The 21,108-nt window shown below is 40.0% G+C and overlaps 1 protein-coding gene across 11 annotated transcripts in view; it reads left to right on the top strand.

Moving 5' to 3' along the window:
* Positions 1-575: 575 nt before the first annotated feature.
* The window catches only part of Msp300 (Muscle-specific protein 300 kDa), a 109,064-nt gene continuing 88,531 nt past the window's right edge, over positions 576-21,108 (top strand). For 6 of the 11 annotated variants that reach the window (XM_017244158.3, XM_017244157.3, XM_017244151.3 and 3 more), the window contains exons 1-3: positions 576-768; positions 2,244-3,149; positions 17,416-17,477. In XM_017244158.3, coding sequence (XP_017099647.2) covers positions 2,372-3,149; positions 17,416-17,477 — 840 coding nt within the window. In that variant the 5' untranslated portion in view covers positions 576-768; positions 2,244-2,371. Of the gene's footprint in view, positions 769-2,243; positions 3,150-8,217; positions 10,663-17,415; positions 17,478-21,108 lie in introns of those variants that run through there. The other 5 variants (XM_070277072.1, XM_070277070.1, XM_017244155.2 and 2 more) reach the window with 1 other exon arrangement.

The raw sequence follows: 21,108 nt of genomic DNA, 5'->3' as shown, positions 1-21,108 counted from the left end.
AATAAAGAGTAAGCCCTTACCATTTTTTTGCGTATGACGATATTCCAGAAGATGGTTTACTTTGGTCGTAATAAAATAAAATTTTTAAAAACAATTAATTTAAAAAATAGTGCCCTCCTCCTCGATTCTCATAGGTATCACCTAAGCAAGCCCGAAAAAAAATTAATAAATTTTGTTTTTAAATATTTTTTTTTGTTTTTGTTTTCGTCGGTTGTTGTAATTATTTTGTTGTTGTTAGAACATATAAAATATATACACTTTGGTAGTGGTTCGTTTTGAATTATTTATTTGCAAAATCATTCATTTCTTCTTTCATCGCTTGGGACGCCAACTTTTGTGTACTGCGTTCTTCAAGATACTTTATCGCCCCCTTTTTTCCCCATTAGCCTTGTTTAGAATGAACTGATCAAAACAAAAACAAAGAGGAGCACAATTTACTCAAGGGCGCATGCTCCAAAAAAAAAGCCGGCAGATTTTTCCGAGTGCCGATCGTATCGAATCGTTTCGAAAATTTTCGAAATTTCCCAAAGATCGGCGGCTAGTTGGCTCCTGCGATTCAGTTAGTGTTTCGTGCTCGTCGAGTGTTGTTCTCGGTTCTTCCTCTAACATCTAAAGTTTTTCATTGAAAAGTCTTCTTTCCTGCCATCCACGCATATATACACGTTCATCTATATATATATCTGAATATATAGAAATTCAATTGGAATTGTTCGCGCAAAGAATTGTAGCGTGAAATCAAAGCAAATATACGGTGTGTAACGTTACAAAGTAATTTGCCTTTCTGGCTTTGTGTCTTAAACGATTGGTGAAGATTTCAATGAATTTTTGCCAAATAATTACCAATTTTCAATGGATTACATAATCGACAGTGAAGTGCTTTGGGATTTGAGAAAAAACGTGTTTTTCCACGTTTTCCGGTGCGGGAAATAAATATTATAGAAAGTGCTTCAACCTAAGGATGAACTAATATCGCTGGATGTAAAAAAAAGAGATAGTGCCATAAAGTGGATGGCAATTAAAAGTGGTCCCAGAATAAAGTGAAGCATGCGAGGCTGCACTCGGAACGTTGGCATCTTTTCTCTGCTCTCGGCATGGTTTCCGACCAAAAGTTTAACGAACTGAGTTCATTTCTATTTTTGAATAATTCGAAAGCAACAACCAAAAACCGCCGCCGCAAAGTGAAAAGTCTGCATGAGTTTTCTTCTTGGCAGTGGTGCGATGGGGGACGTGTGCTTTTAAGTGGTGCCCCTGGTGGACCGACACTGATTCAGATCCCATCCCATCCGCCTACACTGTGCAATTTTTGGTTTTTTGGACAATCCATAAATGAATTGAAATATTGGAAGCAGATGACGAACAGTTTCTTAGCAAAAATATGCAAAAATGTTTCTGGAAATATCTTCATTTATTTTTTTAAGAAATTTTAAGAGTTGACATTTTTTCATTTTTCAGTTTTTTTTTCCAGTTTTATTAAAAGTTGTATAGACTTAAATTCCTCAAAAAAATGTTTATAGGATGTTTATTAATCTTTCATTACTTCTATTATTCAAGTGATTTATGATTCTATTCTTGATTTATTTTGTTTACTTTGAAAAACTTTCAATTATTTTCTTAAACCAACTCATACATATAGAAAGCTAATTTCACTTTCACTGAGCATCCAATACTATCAATGTTATGAGACATTCTCAAGGTTCCTGTGTACACTCTGCCAAGAATATATACCTCAGACTTTTGAGGCCTTCAAACAATTTTGACAGAAGCTAATCCGCGTGCTGGTCTCCTTTTTTCCATGATGCTCTTGCTTTTTTCAATCTATATAGCATAATGGTAATTTTCATACATTGTAAATTATGAGCCTGTTCAAGATATATATTTCGACTAATATATGTGACATCTTACTGAACACTCTTTTGGAAACCTCTCAGTCTTCCCGCTCTAACGTCAGAGCCATTTTTAAAAAGATTGTATAAATGTTTCGACCACTTCCGTTAGAGATCATATAGATATAGTGTATATAGTCTGGTGAAATTGGCTAGGTACCGCCTTTCGAGAATAGGTCATGATTTATTTATGTTTCAGTTGCGTATTTTTTATGCTATTTTGTCCACTTGACATAATTAGGTTGGACGTTCAGGTGATTGTTTTGTGCTAATGAACATGTGATACATCATCTTTTTTGAAAGAAAAAATATTTTATATAATTTTAGTGCTAATTTGCTTTTTGCAATTTTTTTCGGCAGTGTAATATGTTAAATTAAACGCCATAGCCCCGTCCAAAAGTCTTTGTGCCATAATACCAAAATCTAAATCGTAAACCCGCAAAAAATCAATACTTTACCTTCGATCGCGTTAACCGATTGCCGTGAAGATGTCCGGGCAGCAACCGCCGCCGTACGGGAACGGGCCACGTGGCTGGAATCCACGGGCCCCCAATCCTGCCTCTCCGTCGCCCTCGTCCTTCTTGTATCGTCCGCCCTCGCCGTGGACAACGGCGCCCAGTCCGCCACCAATTATTTCCGGACCCAGGCCCTACGGTCATGCGATGTCACCGGCACCGATTAACCAGGTGAGGGGTCAGCGCGGCAGCACCAACATCCCGCACCCCCGTCCCCAGTGGCCGGGTGGCAATCAATCGCCGGCTCCCTACCAACAGCCACCGGCAGCCGGGTACGGCTATGGAGGAGCATCGCCGGCACCGCGTCCTTTCCGTCCGGCGCCGCTGCAGCACCAGAACTCGTACGGTCAGCCGACCAGCTCGTTCCAGCTGTCCCCAACCCCATCGCCCATCGTATGCCAGACTCCGAGCTCGGACTTCAACTACAGCAATCGACAGACGCCGCTGTCCCATCATCAGTACCAACCATCACAGCCGGCTCCCCCGCAGCAGTATTACCAGCAGCAGGGGGCACCGCTCATACCACCACAACCGAGACAACACGGAGGACAGGGAGCACACGGAGGACTGGCCCAGGACCAGATCGATTTCGTGGGCGTGCCATTGGAGCCTCCGCAACCTAAATCCTATGTGATTTACGATGACGAAGAGGAGTTTGGCCCGTCAACAGCCGAAATCATTGCGAATCAATCGCAGGACTATATCGACGAGAAGCTTGCCGAATATCAGATGACGATATTGCAGCTGCAAGGTAAGATCTTATTGATACTGATTCCTAATACTCTTGGTCTAGGTCTTTCTGGGTGCCGTGTGTGAGTCATTGCTGAATTCTTTAAGGTGACATCTATCAGCTCGTCCCCTTCAACACACAAATAACGTGTAAATTATTTGATTTTCTCTTGGCAAAGCATTGAACTTTGTTGAATCAGAGCGATGTGCTTTTTGTTTATTGTAAAATGTCAACCGAACTTGACCCAGACACCGCCATCGGCCCACGTCTGCCATCATCCGTATCCGCATCAACAGCACTGGCCCAGCCCGTCCTACTGACATCATCGCTCGAAAGTAGACTATGCCCTAGATTCTTGGTCTTTATTTCACCTTTCGCCGCTTGGTTCGAACACTATTTGTTGGCTATTTTCGGTTTTTGGGTTTAGGTGCGCTCAGTCAAAGGTAATGACATAATGTTGTCGCCAAAATGGAAGCTGAATATAAATTTTTTTGGCAATCGTGCAAATTGCAATCGCCAATACCGACCAAAACCATTGAATGCCAAACGAATCGATGAATTGTTATCCACTCATACATTGTGTATAGATCTGGGAATATGTTTGTGGCTTTTAGCAATTGGCAAGTGTTGAGAATGAGATAATCATTGTTATTTAATATTTTTCACGTATGGGGGTGGTGCAAGAAAATATTTGGTTTTTATATTTAAATCATTTATCAATCTAGCTGTCAGTTTGTTTAGTTGAGGGTTTCTTGAAGGTATTTGAAATCTATTCTTTTTCTAACATTAAGCAGATTTGAATCTTGTATACTTAAAAGCTTAAAGTTTTACATTAAAGTTCTGAGGTTTTCTTTTACTGGTACTGATTATGCTTTTTCTTAATTCGATCGCCTGCCTCTGGTTAACCGATAAGTACAAATACCATAAGTTTAAAATATTTATATTTTATTATAAGCCTATTTTTGCCTAGGACAATGCAAAAAAGCCATTTCCTTTGGCCTGCAATTACTGGCACAAGTCGAATATAATTGATTGAGCGGCGTGTGATCGCTTTTTGTTGCAAGCTGATAGACAAGGTTTGAGCCTTTTGTTTTGCGTACTTAGCCCGACGAGTGAAACCACCAATGAGATCACTTTTTATATTGAAACGCAACGAGTATTGCCTCGATTATTCGGAAAAGTTGTTTATAGACAAAAGCACAACGCGGTGTGAATGCCTTTTTATGTTCCAATCCGGTGTACTAGTGCGGTGATGATGCCAGGTCCGGTGCTGATGTCACAGTGGAAATGGCTTCATTCTGTTATTTATAAATTGCATTTGTTCTGTCTGGTTTCAATCCCATTGTCTTGTTAGGCCCCAAAGTTTCCCGACAACAAACTTGGCTGCATCTTGCCGCTTGATTCACTTTTGGGCTATACTATTTTTAGGGGCTTGTTTCGTATGAAATATCTCAAGGGACGCTACGGGATGGGACTGGGCTGGCTGGGCTATTTTCGTATAATTTTCTCGCCCTGCTTTTGGGTTTATTTTCAAATTTAGCAGCATTTTTCTTTTTAGTTAACTTATTTTTTGGCTTGCTCTACTCGAACTTGTCTTGTCACGGGGATAAATGCGATTAAAAATAGAGTTTCAGAGTTTCTGGGTTTTCAGTTGCATCGTTTTGGTTGCTTGTTTATGGGACTTGTGTGTATACACTTATTTATTTTTAAAACAAATAGGACATACATTTAAATGATTAATTACCTCTACAAAGATTAGTAGACGAAAAGATGATGCATTCTATCTGGTAGTTGATGTCATTTAGTCTTAATATCTCGGATATTCTTTATGTTTGTTGTAATATTTATAAATTTTAATCGCCTGTCATGTTTAGGTGTAATAATCTAAATCTATTTGACAGCCTTAACATAGAGATTTTATATAATTCCACAAATCCTGTGCCAATAAAATCCGAAATAAAATGATACAAAATTCCAACACTATAAATTTTGATCAAAATGTTTGCAAATATATACGACTATTTTGTATCTTACAATAAACGTTTTTGTCGAACACCCACGCGCCTTCATCAAATGCGAAACATATGAGTTAGTTGGATATATATCGGGGTATATACGTAGGCGTAGGATAGCTAAAAATACGGATTTTCGAAAATAATTTTATAATTTTTCGCACGTAGAAATCGGGCACGGATGATGATATCTAGACATATGCAAATTCCGCAATTCAAACAAATCAAATCGTTGACAGTTGCCCAGTTCGCATTATTTTAATTGCTTTTCGACTTATCCGAGGTCCGGTCGGTTGAAATATTTGTATTTGTGTATAGCTAATAGTTTATGTCGTTTACATAGCTTAATTTTTTCGCAAATAAACTTTCTTGGCCCGATCTTTAAAGAAATTTGAATGCCTTTAATTGCCTCTTAAAGAGACCCATAGCTTTAACCGTAGAACTACATACTATATATATTTTTGGAAATCTTTCCACTAGATGAATTTCTGTTTAAAGAAACGATTGTGGTGCCTTGAAGTCAATATTTGAAGATCAAGAAGCCTTTTTCGTTTGCCATTCCATTAAAGTGAGCAAGTTTATGGCTAGGTGTGAAATAAACGGATAACATTGAATACATCGTGGGGGAAAAGAAATATTGAAAGTGCTAAAAATCGAACTTTTCGGGAACGGAAATAATTGTTTATGCGAAATGTTTGCTCCAAAGTCCAATTGAGTGCTGGAGGATTGAGATATAAATATAGACAGTCTAAAATTAGGCATTGGAATACATATTTTCTTCTAGGTCATAAGTTTACATATTGAGGGTATCAGTTGACTGCGTTTGAGGTTAACCAATTTTAATGCTATTTGTGGTTTAGCAAATAGGAGATTTGGTTCTGATTTTTGAGAAGTAACCTAGAGATGTTGCAATCATTTTTGGTAAAGAAAAAAGTAAAAATTGAGATTCTTTGGGAAGTTAATATATGTTTTGTAAAACTTACATACATATGAATTCCTTTATTACTATTTTATAGTCCTAGTTACCTAATTTAGCTATTATGTTGGTTTCAAGGTAATGGTGCAGTAGTATGGTACCATAAAGTAGCATGGTAAAGTAAGGTATAGTGTAGTATAGTAGATAAATACCCTCTATAACCCTTTATTTAAAAAACATTTTTATAAAAGTGTTTCTACAATTTCATATATTTGAATGGTTGGTTCTATATATTTGAAAGGGTTCTATTTATTTGAATTTGGAATTTATTGGAATTTTACCTAATGTAAATCTCTTTCTCAATATTTTTATTAGACTTTCCAATTATAATTTATGTTTCTCCCTTATGTATTTACACTTATCTACATAAGTTTAAACTTAATTAGTTATTGCCTTTCAAGTGGCACCCACTTTACAATTTACAACCGTTGCAGTGGCTCACACCCAGGGCAGCTCGTAAACAAAATTATGCTGTAAAATGAAATTGAACATGTGAATTCTCTCAAGAAGGCGCCACTTTGGGTTGCCTCTTTTGTTTTTTTTTTTGTGGGTTGGCACTATTTTAGGGGCCAGCTGTTGTTGCCACTTATGTTTACTTTTGGCTTATGGATGTTTTTCGGTAATTTATATTTTACAAGATGCCCCAAGTGGCGGTCAAAAGTGGGGTTATTATTGAGATGGAACGCTTTGAGAGATATTGCCACTAATAGTGATGCAGTAGATCTAGTTATCTTTCGCTTTCGACCTTTTGTCCAGTCTAGCATATTAATTTGTCTATGCATTACTAATTCAATTGCCTTGCCAGCAAATTGCTTTTGGCCGTCTGAGGTGCAACTCCAGATTCCAAGGCTAACTTCTAGGCTTGTCAACAAACACTCTGTCGGTCATATCAGATGCAATCACCAAAGCGTGACGTCATTAGACTAGTCTGTTTTTCAAAATACACGGCAAACTTGTTTATTTTCTGTTCGTGATTATGTAAGCTCGGCTCTGAAAAGAAAAAAAACAAACATTTGTTTGGATTTCCCTCTCCGGTCGACTTTCATGAATGACTTTCATTAATTCATAGCGCCGTAACTTGAGCTTGGACGGCGCATGCTGACCCACATTCGGGCATTCGGGTGGTGCAGCCACTGTGGCTCTCAGCTGCAGCCCGAAAGCTCGGGTACTGAAAGCGATCCACCAGGGTTGTGTGTAAATAATAATAATCCATATAGGCTCAAACAACCACCCAAGGGCCGTGTAATTGATATTTTCTCACGCTTTATGATGTCATGCAGAGAAGGTGCAAGGGAATTACAATTATTACAAAGGGTCGCAGTGTTTAAAGGCCACCCAGTTAACGGCCACCCATTCATGTAAAACCTAAGACTACCAGAAAGGGAGAGACCTGGTATTCTCTGAGCGGCTTATCAGTAAATGTTGTGCTACCACCACCCTTTTAATGGAGCTTTTGCGTAGTTGAGGAAAGCTAAATATTAACGTTTTTTTAAAACGACACTGAAAATAATAGATTCTTAAATTATGATTTTTTATATGAAAATTGATAGGTGTTTTAAATAAAGTTTTTGAAAGTTTTATATGGTGATCGGAATGTCTTCTTAAATATATTAAATTAATATTTTTACTAGCCTAAATCTTATAAAAAGAAAGTAGAACTCTAATTTTTAACTCCGCTGAAACTATTTTGGAGTATTCCCCCAAAAACCCCCCTTGACAAAAGCCGGCTACTACGCCTCTGAGCCCCAAATAATAACAAGACAAGCAGTTGCTTTAAACTTGGTGAGTATGTGCCGGAGTGGTAACAACAACATCCATCAAAATGCGTAAATAAAACTCTGAGCACTCACTGCCGGTTCTACCCTGGTCTCTTGGCTTGGCTCTCCGGGACTCTCACGGCTTTGAACCGAATACCACCACACACACAGACAGCCACAGAGGCTGCTGGGTAACATGAGCTTTACTACGATTACTATGCGATGGAGCTGGTTCTCTGCCGGCCTCACGAATCTCACGACTCGGCGCTCGGACTGGACAAGGCGTAGCATATTGGATGTCGGTGGGAGCTCAGCCATCCAGCTAGTCAGTATCGAACCGGCTTTCTACGACTGCGGATTGGAATCGCGGAGCGCCCTGAACGCCTGAATCGGCGGACATAATGTGATAAAGCCGCCTGCCCACCAGGCAATGAAAAAAAACCCAACCAAACCCCAAAACTCAATCCAATTTGAATGTTTGTTGGTCGGGGAGTAGTGAGAATTTGAAGAGTGTGTGCACAAATCCGAAATTTCTTACCTAACCCAGCCCCGTGAGATAATCTCAGGCTGGTCTCGACTTTATATTGTCTCGCAATAAAACCCCGAAAAGCCGAAAGCTTCAGTGTCAAATATAATCAAAGGGAAGAAGCGTGTTTCTGCGTTTAAACAAATTCTAGTTTAATTACGTGCCGAAAAATAAACTGAAGGCCGTTCAGGGGTTGTTCAAAAAAGGAAAATTCGGCAAAGGCCTGGTGAAAAGTGTGTGTGTGTGTGCGGTGCGTGAGAAAAATCAATTCTGCATTTGGGTGGAAAACACGGGCGTGGAAATCGGGCGTGCGAGAGGACAAAGGACGAACCGAACGGCAAACCCATAACCGATGACCATTTGGCTTAGCAAAGGACAACTAGAAAAACCGATGCTATCATGGCTGATAGCGGAGATCCAGGATCCAAGCCAGGGGATCCAACAATCATAGATGCCGGCGGAGGAGCAGAAGGTGGGCGTGGAGGTGGCGGCGATGACGTACCGCCTATCCCAGCTGTTCGGCGGCGTCGTGCGCATGAGCAGAAGTCCTCGAGAGAACACGTGGAGGAGGAGGTGCAGGACCAACAGCTGGAGACCTCCACGGTGACGCGTACATATATGAAAACCATCACCACGTCCCTGACCACGTCGAGCAGCTCCAACCGTGAGGAGTTTGTGGTGGAGTCGCCCTCCCCCAACCAGCAGAGACTGCGCCAGAAGGTGGCCCAGTACGAAAAGGTATGGTCCGATGGTTCGAGTCCTTCCAAGCGACCCGCCGAGCAGAGCTCTGATGAGTTGCGTCTGGGTGACGACCAGGAGGACTACGATGCCGAGAATCCTTTCGAGATTGATGTCCACGAAATCGAGCGTCGGCTGCGACAGGAGAGGCAGCGGGGCCTGGCCGAGGCGGAGGCAGCCAAGCTGGCCTTCCAGCAAGTCCAGCTGCGGCATACGACTCCGCCGCGACGTGTGGAAGTCACCAGCGAGCAGGTGGCCAGCCCGTTTAACGTCACTCTCCGCACCACGAGCCGGATGAGTCCTGGCGCCGAGCAGGGCAACGTGGAGGAGCAATTGTCGCCGTTTAATGTGACCCTGAGAACCACTCGCAGGACCAAGAAAAAGGACATTAAGGAGGTGGAGCGCTTTCTTGAGGGCGAGAGAACTGTGAGAGAGGTGCCCGCAGCCGACGGAGTAAGGACCATCATCACGTCCTCAATGACCAGCGATGGGGGCTATGCCGAGGAGAAGATCTACCGCCACGGCGAGGGCTATGTCTCACCCAGAGATTCGCCATCCTGGTCCCGGTCCAGCTACTCCAGCGAGCGATCCAGTGTGACTCCTCCGCGGAGTGTGGATCTGACTGCCGGCGGCCGAAGAATTCTCATCAAGCTGGAACAGGAATCGGAACTGACCGAGGCAGACTACTATCAGAGAGACGAGACCGACTCGTTTGGTCGCCAGGAGATCCCCATGGCAACCGGCAACATTGACATTACCGTGGGCGGTGGTAGCAACCCCCGCCGGCGTTTGTACCAACAAACAACTGTCCAGGTGGGTGGCAACGCCACCGCAGAGTCGACGCCGCAAAGGCCCAGGCCCAAAGAACTGGCGCTGGGCACCACCACGAAGACCCTGCTAACATCCACGCCGATTGGCACGAAGGAGCAACCGCAAACCGGCACTCTGGTTAGTCCAGCTGCAACGTGCCAATTGAGCGGTTCTTCGTCGGAAGAGTCACGGAAAATTGTAAGCCACAGAACGATAACCAGCACCACGACCAGATCCACTTCATCCTCATCCTCGACGTCGCGCAAACTAATCGAAACGTCGCCGGGCGCCGGGAATATCTCGCAGATACGAATTGAAAATATCGCCGCGGCTGACAACGAAAACGAAACCGGCATCGATAACGATTCAGATACTGAGGGTCGACCCGCTAGCAGTATAGTGATTGTGTCCACACCCACGCGACCCACAACCCCGGCCTCCGCATCCGCATCCGCTACCTCATCCGTATCCGCATCCGCACCGGTATCCGCGTCGCCTAGCACTCCGCACTCCGCATCAGCTGCCCACGCCCTCAGTGGCATCGGCACTTTCAGCAAGAGTCTGCGCCAGGATTATCAGACTCTGGCAACGCAAAGTGGCCGCAGCAACGAATCCCCCAGTGACCAGGAATACCACGAATTCCAGTCCACCATGGCGTCGATCAACTTCGCACGCAGCAATTCCCAGTACGACAGCCATATCAAGGAGAAACGAGGTAAAATGGCTTTAAGAATAGGGATATCTTTCAAATAGGGAATAAGAAAGATAAAGATACTCTTAAAAAAGTTTGCAATCTTAGAAGATATTTATACTTAAAAAAAAATTTAAACTGGTTGTTTTTAACAAAAAAATTTGTATAACCAATATAGCTTTCAAGGTACTCTAATATTAGGTTTCAGTTTTGTTAAAGTATATTTTGGAAAGAACGTGCTGGGAAAGATTTGTAAGTAATGTCGGGCTTTAGATCTTTTATGTCTCTCTTTAATTTAACCCACATTCGAATGTCACCTGTGTGGATCTTATCTTTATTTCCCTAATCCCACCAAGATAATGCAAGAGGAATTTAAGCACTTGACGTTCCACAACAGAGATACCCCTTGGAAGTATTAGGTACACATGATCCTATAGAATTTCAAGGTCAGCTGGCGGTACTTTGTGGTTACAGACAGACAAATCGAGAAACATTCGAATGCTTAATTAATTATTACACAAAAACAATCGATAATAAAACTGCCAAAATGACATCATCCGGCGCTTCTAGACACTTGTCGTCGCATTTCGAACTTTAAGTTGTTTAGCAGGCTTTTTATCGTTGTTATAAGTCAGTCGGTCGGTTGGTCGCGCCCAGAACTTCTATCTGGCTATTTGTATTATTTATATACTGGCTACTGGTGCTCAGTGCGTTTGTTATGTATTCGGTGCTACCGACTGTTGGCAAGCAGTTTGTTACCTCTTTCCTTCGGACCAGCCAACTAAAATATAAGTCTATTGGCAGTCGAAAGGCACTCGAACTACCCCCAGGACAGGTTGGAGGGGTTGCATTGGATGGATGGATGGTGTGTCTATTATGTGACCTCCTCGGCTGTTATTATGTTAAGCACAACAACCAATTAAGTGTCTGGCAGGTTGCCTGTCTGCCCCTATTTCTGTCCCAGTCCCAATGAGTTGATCCGAGTGGATCGAACAGTCTGTCCTTTGAATGACTAGCAAAATTTTTTGGCTGCACTTGACGGACGATTGGTAGGCACTTTATATATGCCTCGGGTATATGCAAATATTTTCAGACACACATACTTTGTATCTATAGATACGCTCGACATTTGTTTGCCAGTACTAATAATACGGGCATTATCTTTAGTATATGGGGATTATCGGGAAATAGCGCCATTCCCAAAGAATATTTTAGGAAAATTGATTTTCCATGTTTGCTATTAGGGGTCTGTGAGTTTTGTGGGTCGTTTTTTTAATTGGTGATTAAAAGGCTCTGATGAGGGGTGACAGGTGGAAAAAAAAACATATTGATTTTGGCAAACATTAGTAGTGGGTTTTTAGGGTATTCGAAAACTCAATGATAGCCAAAACCTCTAAACGTCTTCATAAGACAATTAGTGAGCATAAATCAAGTTTGCGTGAGCCATAGTATTATATTTTCCTCTTCTGGGATCATCGTCAATGTCGGCATAACGGTTCGCTGTCAAATATTTTGATGTTGCGTGTTTCAACAAACTTTTACGACTCGGCTCTGGCTGGATTTTGTTTGACAAAACAGCGAAATTTTGCCTCAAATGTGTGCCACCGATTGGCAGGTGTACCGGAGAGCCCACACAATCGCTTACAGACATGGGGGGAGAGCACTTCATAAATTTATAAAATAGCAAAAGTACGTCAAGCGTTCACTAATTGATGACAGTCACATGAACGCAGTATAGAGAACTATTGATTGTTGGCTTTTTGACTCTATTTCTATATATGTACGTGTCGAGGTGAACTGTCCCCACTTTCCAAGCAATTATCATTAATGCCATTTTAATGGGTGTTCAAAAAAACTACGAAAAACTTTTCAATATTTATTAGATTAGTGACGGGGTATCGGACACAGAGTCTCATCAAGCATCAAGCCGCATTTCAAAACCGAATTTGACTATGAATCGCGATATTTGATGCTTGGCTCAATGAAAATGAAAATGTTTTGCAAACAAAGTGGCAACTAGCCTTATCTCAGGCGATCGGCCCGATCCGACTGATCTCTCCGTCATTGTAAGTAATCCACACAAAACGGAATAAGCCCCTCAGCAGCCGTACAACTGAGATCATCGTTGAGTTATTTATTGATTCTAATATTGTAGTCGTTCGTTCCTAGTTTGTTGTTATCTGTCAGCTCTAATATTTATTGCCCATGTACTTTTGCGGCATTTAATTGACGCCTAAAATGCGGTCCAGAAAAGTTGGCGCCTCAAACCGAAACCCGAGCTGCTGAGATTTGTAAGCTAAGAACCGAAACAAGTTTGCCCCAAAACACAAACTTCAAGTACACACAAAATCTGCTCTTAGCCCACAAAGTAGACTCTTTTATGTGGGTGCTGCTGATCGAGTCCCCCATCCAGATGTTCTTCATATGCCAAAGAAATTAAAAAATTTTAATTTCGTGGCATCCTCCTCTTCAGTCTTCAGTTCTGCTCGTGGGCAGATCTTTTGAAGTTCGTTACTGTGGAGCCTCTTGCCCATTTTTGCCAAACAAATTATATAGTTTTTTGGCTATCGAGTTGTTCTTTGTTGTGCTATTTATTTTTCTTAGACTTTTAGGTGCTCAATCATTTAGTTTTGAGTATCTGATAGGCTGGCTGGCTGACTGGCTTAGTGAGCGGTATTAATGACAAAAATAAATAAACTCACGCACGCCTTTTGATTTCTGTAAACAAACAGTGGGTATATTAGTGGTTCATGACGCAATCCCCACCACTTGACTCCGTATGAATATGGATGAATCCTCCCCATCAAACATATCATATTTGCATCTAATATTTTCGAGTAGCTGCGAAATACTCTTAATGACATGTGCAAAGGGAATGGGATGGAAGGGGGCGGCGGCCGTTGAAGGCAATGGAGCGTAAAGTTAAGTAATGCCATTTATAAGACTCTTCAACATATTGGCTGAAGGCAATTTATGCGGCATTTTCAGACTTATTTGCTGCTCACCTGTCGCCCCAGGTGACAACCACAAGTGCACCTCTCGACACACCCCACTGGGTTTCGCAGTACTCTCTGTTGTCATCATGTTGAAATTTAAATTTAAACGAAATTTAAACAGTTGATACAATAATTATAAAGCGGCTGACTGCCTCAGGTGAAGTGTAAGGTCATAATTTTATAGTTAATCTTATCGAGTCGGGGCGTAATCAAATTAAGTGGCGGGTCAGTTTAAGTTTTTTAAGATAGTAATGGCATTTCCTAAACGATAACACCTCGGATGAGTGATGACCAGTCAGTTAGGGACTACCTTTAGCCCAGAATTGAAGTAAATTTATATTTTTGGTAGCCTAAATTATTAACAAAATAAACACACACTGTTCTGGTATTAAGGAAATCCCCTGCCTTACAACCGCAAACATTTTATTCGACGCATTTCCGTTGGATGACCCAACATATGCTCTATATCGTTCCCCATGTTTTTTGTTCTAACCCCCCAAAACTCTTCGATTGCCTTTTGTTTATGCAAATGTAGGGGAATATTTTTCCTTTTTCTTTGGGAGGGAAACCCAAACAATTAGCTATGCGTGAAAGTAAATAATCTATTTCTACCGAATACTTTTTTTCCATTCCCACAATACATGAATGTCTGAGCTTCGTTTCTATTTATGCTGGGTAACTAGGCCAACTCAGACGAAGGGGCGTCTGGAATAGAAAAGGCACGTATTTAGAGACGAATGCCCTGACTTCTTGTTAAAATTTTCTGTAATTGTGGATAATAGTTCACGCTCAATAAAAGGAGAAAAAGCCGGGGAAGTTTCATTCATAAAACCACAAATTTATTTGAAAGAATTTTTTCTAGCTCCGTTTAGACACGCTCATTAAGTGGCTAACAGGAATGGCGAACTAACATAAATAACAATCTACCGACTTATCATTATAATCACCATCATTAACTCACTGACTGACTGAACAATTCAACAAAAAAATATGAAGAAATGGTACAAAATGAGAAAAACAATTTACCGGTGCTGGGATTCTTTGTTTTCATTTTTAAAGAATTTATAATTTTCGTAGCCCGGGGGCCAATATTTTAGCGGTACAAGTCGTTTCTTGTAATCATTTCATACATCATTATTGAAATGGAAATTGAAATTAACGAAACCTGAAAAGTCATTCAACTTGAACATTACTCTTTGGCCTGATTTTGGGCCCTGTTAATTGTTCTTGGCATTGGCTGGTGGCCACATATCGATCGAGTGGAACGAATCGGTTATTGTAGGACCTGAACAAGTTTTTATATGCTTTTACTTTTTATATTTTTGTTAAGTTTTTGTGAGAGTATCATTATTTTCACTTATTTCACACTCAAATTCAAGCGTTATAATTACCTTCGATTTTAATTGGAGCCTTGTGACTTGTTTACACAACTTTAGAGCTCTATATAAAAGTGCAATTTTTCACTTTTTTAAGATAAAAATAAATAAGTAACAAAAATCTGTTAAAATGTTTAAAATATTAATCTTTACCTTTTAAAATGAATGGTATTATGGGCAAACCTATTTTAAAGGCACGTTTCTCAAATAAGTTTGTACCGTATTCCTTCGACTATTTTTATACACCCATAGGTATATCCCCATTCAGTATCTTATCGAATTTTCTTTTTCGAGTGCAATTCTCTTATCTTTGCAATAATTACGAAATATTTTTGTTGACATAAAGATTTCAAGAGAAACAAAATTAACAAAAATTCACATGATTTATGACGAGAACGTTAACTAATCTTCGCAGTCCATATCTTAGGTATACCTACGTCTAGTATATGCATTTATTTTTGGTTTTGGTAAAAATATATTCACAACCTCATTATAGCCAACTCGTTTTGCTAAATTTATTCTATTTGCCGAATGCGGTAGTTCTATTGACCAATTTAATGTATTCAGAAAACATCAAAAGATCTGTTACCAAAAATATCAGGTTTTCTCCAAACGATTCTTTGAAGAGGCGTTGTGCGTTTTGGCCAAAACAACTTAATTGTTTGGGACGAGCCAGACTTCACCGTAATTTTTGGTCAAATAAAAGTGAATTTGGGGAGAAACTTTTGCTAGGAATTTAATTAATTTAAACACCATTCGATTCATAAGATATTTCTATACAACATTTTTCCTTGCACAATTGTTTGTTTTTAAACATATAAACACTTAAGTTTTAAAATTTAAATTGAAGTGCACATCTCGGGCGCTATGTGTTAATTTATGATGGTACCTGATACATAAAATATTTACAAGCCATTAGAGAATTTTAAAGTGTCTGAGAAAAGCCATTAAAATGACCATTAGGTTGATTTCGTGTGCAACCTTGCCTCAAGTTCACTTAATTATATCCTAGTACCTTGCATTAACCGAGTGTTGCAACACCTCGTGGTCAGAATTATTTATTCAAATTTTAACGAAAGTTTAATATATATATACATGACTTTCAGTTGCTGTGCAAATTGCTCAACCTTGAACTAATTTCTATTTAAATAATCTTTTGTCAACATTTCAAAAAATTGCCAGCAGCAAGCAGAAAAATTACGTCACTGCGGCGCATTGAATGAATGAATATACATATAATTTTTGAAATGGACATTTAAAAGCGAGATATAATACGAGAGGATAATATATATTTTCTTAAATCATTTTTACAATTAACACGGTGTGTTTTTACTTTGTAAATTGTTGGCTAATTGGCAAGACGTTTGACACTTTCATGGTCTTGTCGATTTATTTTATGTAATAATTCTTATTCCAAGCATTCTTCGCGTCTAACTGTAAAAATTTTCCATTTTCGAAGAATGATGATTTTTTATTTATTACGGGAAATCTATTTTCGTTTCACATTGTTGGCATGCGTTTGGCCAAATGCCAGCGGAACGAATAGGCCACGCACTGGGCCATTTCTTGGAGCTACGTGGTCCCAATGGGCTGATTTTGGGGGGCCAGACAGCTGCTGGCTGCCATTTCCATTTCGGCTGCACTTTTCCATAATGACTCTCCTTCTGTATATTTTGTTAATTGTTTACAGATTGATGTTTTTTAACGCATTGTTTATTATTTCGATTTGTCGGCTCAGAAATTAAATTGAGGTAATTAAGCCACACAACAAATTCTGGTAGATGAGTAAATATTTGCTTTGGCCAATCTGTGGACTTTTGTTTACAAATTGTGGCTTGTCTATTGACGCAGAGAAAGGGTCAATGGAATTTTGAAATGTTTAGCGGTTTATTTTTTATGGATCGTTCTAGGAATACGTACATTTAAGTATAATTTTTATGAATTAATGAATCATTTTAATTTTGATGATCAGAGATGATCAGAGGCTTTTTTCAATCAGAGAACTAAGAATATAAGTTTTAGTAAACTTTCGCACGGGTACCCCCTTTTTGCAAATAACCCATAAACTCTGTGATATTATCGCTTAAAATAACATGATGTCATGGTGTTAATTTCGTTTTTTATACCCCAACTTAACTGATAATTCAATTAAAGCAAACACATGCCGCAGGGACAGGCAAAATAAAAGTAAAAACGAGAAACAGGTGTATTGTGCATACTAAGAAATGTATCTTATCGGTTGCCTTTGGGTATCTTTGGTAGTACCGTCATGTCTCCATTTAGCCTTTTATGTCTCTACCATCTTGGTTGCCGACACTTGTCCGACACTTAATTGCAAATGTACGAATTGTATTTACTTCTCATTTACTGACGTTTTCTTTTCTTCTATTTTTTCGCATTTTCAGAGGAGCAAGAACGTGTGCAGAAGAAGACATTCACTAATTGGATTAATTCATACCTATCGAAGGTGAGTCTATCTGGTGTACCTGCCGAGCCCATCAATCGATTCAGCTGGCGTCTTGAGAGCGCCAATGAATTTTGTCTACACTAGTTGCCATTGAAATTTGCATATTGATTTGCCTCAGATAAGCCAAGCGTGAGAGGTATTCGACTATTTGCTTTTTTAATGCCAAAACCACAAAAAAACCAAAACTGACCCAAAAACACAAATGGGTTAAGGGGCGTGACATGTCCGTCACTCTGAATACAAATTCCGAAATTAGCGTGATAAGCGTATTTAGGAATTTATTTTTTTCGGGTAATTACCATTCAAATAATAAGCGGATAATAATTGTTGAGATTTGTTGTTAAATTTTAAACATAAATTCCATGAAATTTGAAGTATTTTTGGGTATTTCAAATGACTCAGTTAAATTGAATTTTAAAATATTTAAGGATAAACTATATCATTTTTCTATATAATACAAAATAGCTTTTCTAAGAATATATAAATTTTTTTTACTGCTAAACCCCTTGAAGGAGAAATCTTAGCTTGATAATTAAAATTCAGTCTTTGCATTTCTCAACGTTTTATGGTTGACTTATGGCATGGCTAAGATTCATAGAGTCCACAACATCTTTCATTAGCATTCGTGTCTGCAAATACCAGCATAGTCTCGGCAAACATTTGTCATGTCTTAGCATATTCAAGTCATTCTCCTTCGCCGGATGGCTTCCAAGAATCTATCTTCAGAGCACGCACCCAGGTAACCAGCTGGAAATTCCGCAAAGCATGTGTCTAGGTGCTCTCCATCCAACTCCACTTCAGGCTGTTAACAATGCAAAAAATAGATATAAATAAGAAATGGAAGGAAAATCAAAAGAGAGCCAGAAGTACTTGACGGCCTGTCTAACCGAGGTGGCCTGAAAGCAAACACCAACAAGAGAGTTGCATTAATGCCGGGCCGAGTGTATCGCCGAGATAGTTCCGTTTTGGCCGGGATCGTTTGGCTGGGGGCCTTCAAATGCATTGCCATTAACCCGCAAGAAACCCACGCAAGAAACCGACGCCTACTGACTTACTTTCTTGGCCCAGGCCCAACTACGGCAAGTCGATTTAATGCACTTTTCAGGCGTTTCCCGGAGTTCGAGTCGGAGTCGCAGATTGGGTGAGCCATGTGCCGTATGGTGGCTCTAATGTGTTATCTGTTAATACCAACGGCAATCTGCAGACATGAGCTGGCTCTTGACAGTCATTGTCAGTATATTAGATACATGATGTTCTTAACTTTTAGTAGGGTATCTATTCTTTCGAATAAATATATAGGCTTTAAGGGCTCACCGGGCATTAGGGCTTACAAAATTGAAGTATATCGGTGTTTAGAATAACCTGATAAATAGGATAATTTTATTTTTTTTGCCTAATTAAATGGCCATTTATAAGTATCAAGCTATCCACATTTAGGATTTTTTCTGTTAATTTAATAATTAGTTCTGATTAGAGACTATGGTATCCTATCTTAATGGTAAAGGACGTTAGAGAAAGGTAGATTCTTGGCTTATTATAACTATATAGTATAAAAAGACTAAATCTTGTAATAAACTGAATTATCCCTTATACAACGTACTAAGACAATAGCTAAAACCTCTATAAAGTAAATTGAAAATCCATTAATATTTATATTGACCATTACTATTATTCTGACCCCAACCGTGCAACCGCTTGCATGTTGGATTGAAAACTGTTGCCGGCCGGCCGGCAATTATTCCCCAACAATCCAATCCGGAGAGCTATTGAAAACCAGTTCCTCAACTCAGGTACTGCAACTCGATAAGACAGAGAAAATATAAAAGACTGGGAATGACAAGCTCACTGGCTCACGGGAAAGGAGCAGGAGACATGCAAGGGTCTCCCTCCGAATTGGATACCAGAGTGCGTGGGCTCGGCTTTCCTGATTGAAGTCGTATATTTGAGTCGCCCAAGGAGCCGGCTTGGAGATCCAACCAACATGGGGTTACGCAATATGCAAATGGGTCATTTAATGTACATAATGACAAGGCAAATTGCAGCGGCTGTCTTTGCAATTGCACAACGATCGGTTGACACTAAAGCAATAATTCAAACGGGCTAGAAATATAGCTGCTGCCAATGCTAATAGAAAGTGATTTATTCCCTTTTTTTCCCCTGCGACGAAACTATTTATCGAATCTTCGTTTGAGCTTTCAATTAGTACCTTCCAGTTCCTATATCGTAAGCAACAGATACACACTTGCTGGCAAAGGTTTGAAGAGGCCGGGGCCAAAATGTTGAATTGGTATTTGTTTTATTTCAAGCTCAGTTCAAGGTTAACCAGTTGTGTTTGGTTGGTTTCGCTGGCGACCCAAAAACCCGCTCTCTGGACGCTCGGCTTTCATAGAATTTGATTAAAATTTATGAATTAATTTACACGCTCGAATCAGCATGGTGGGTCGCAATGACAAAAGGCATGTTGGATGGTCAATTTTTGAGCGGTGGCCCCACAATGTCCAATGATGCCCCATTTTATTTCTTTATGACATAATTGATGGCAACGCCCCGGCACGAGATGGGGCTTTCGAACGACGTCTCCCGCATTGGGATTTATGTCGAACCGATGAAAAATCAAAGTGAAAGGATCCAGCCATTTGAGGTGCTTAAATTAGAAAGGATACTGGTGTGTGAAAGTGGGTTACGAACACTACCGCTCGTCAGGTGCTCATCTAATTGTTTCTGACAGGTGATAAGTGGAAAAGATAGTACAAAGATTTACAATCGAATAAGCACTAAATCACCTTGGATGACAGACACTGTCATGGGCGGAGAACTTCTAAAGTTTTATATTTGGGTGTAGAATTATTCAAATCTTTAGTAAGACTCTGACAAACCTAGTAAGTTTGGATCACATAAAAATAAGGGGTTTTAAAGCATTTAAGTAAGGAACTCTTCAACTTAAGTGGAAATAATTACAATGCTCAGCGGCTCTGATCCAGGCGGGGAAGTCGCTTTGAGATTAGCGTGTAAGACCCTTTTGGATGTCATGTTTGGGGAATATTATTAAGGTCTCTGGCCCAGGCAACGGCTTTAATGGCATATGTCAGCCCGAAATAAACAATAAAAAGGCAAAAACTGTTGTATAAAAACACTATGACACCAAAAATTCAGTAACTAAATGGAAAAAAGAGGCGTAGTCGGAGAAACAGGAAACGGAAGCATTGAAATTGATTTCGCTATGTCAGTTCTGAAGAAGAATTCACACAAAAATGAAAAGTTTTTGCTGGAAAAACTTTATCCCGGCGTTGTCATTGTCTTTTGCATGTTGGCCATAGTTGAAAAGTTGAGAAAAGTTGTACAGAAACTATGGTATTTGCCCACAAGAAAGCTCAATTAAATGCTACACTCAATTACAAAGTAGTTTCTTCGCTCCGTTGTTTGGCTGTTGTTTGCTGGTTTTGTGGTGGCACTTCCGTTGCGGCTTCGGCCTTAATGGCATTACCTTAAAAATCGTAATCTTGTGCGGTGGCTCCAAGCTAAATGGCCGCTCGTGCCAGTTGCCAATTTGTCTTGATTCGCACAAAAGTATCACGACAAATTATCGCTATGCCAAAAGCAATTTAAACTATTTTAATTGATTTAATGCGCC

Source organism: Drosophila bipectinata, chromosome 2L (assembly GCF_030179905.1).
Source record: "Drosophila bipectinata strain 14024-0381.07 chromosome 2L, DbipHiC1v2, whole genome shotgun sequence".
NCBI classification, from domain to species: domain Eukaryota; kingdom Metazoa; phylum Arthropoda; class Insecta; order Diptera; family Drosophilidae; genus Drosophila; species Drosophila bipectinata.
The sequence above is the reverse complement of the archived record's forward strand: the minus strand, read 5'-3'. Positions and strand labels throughout refer to the sequence as shown.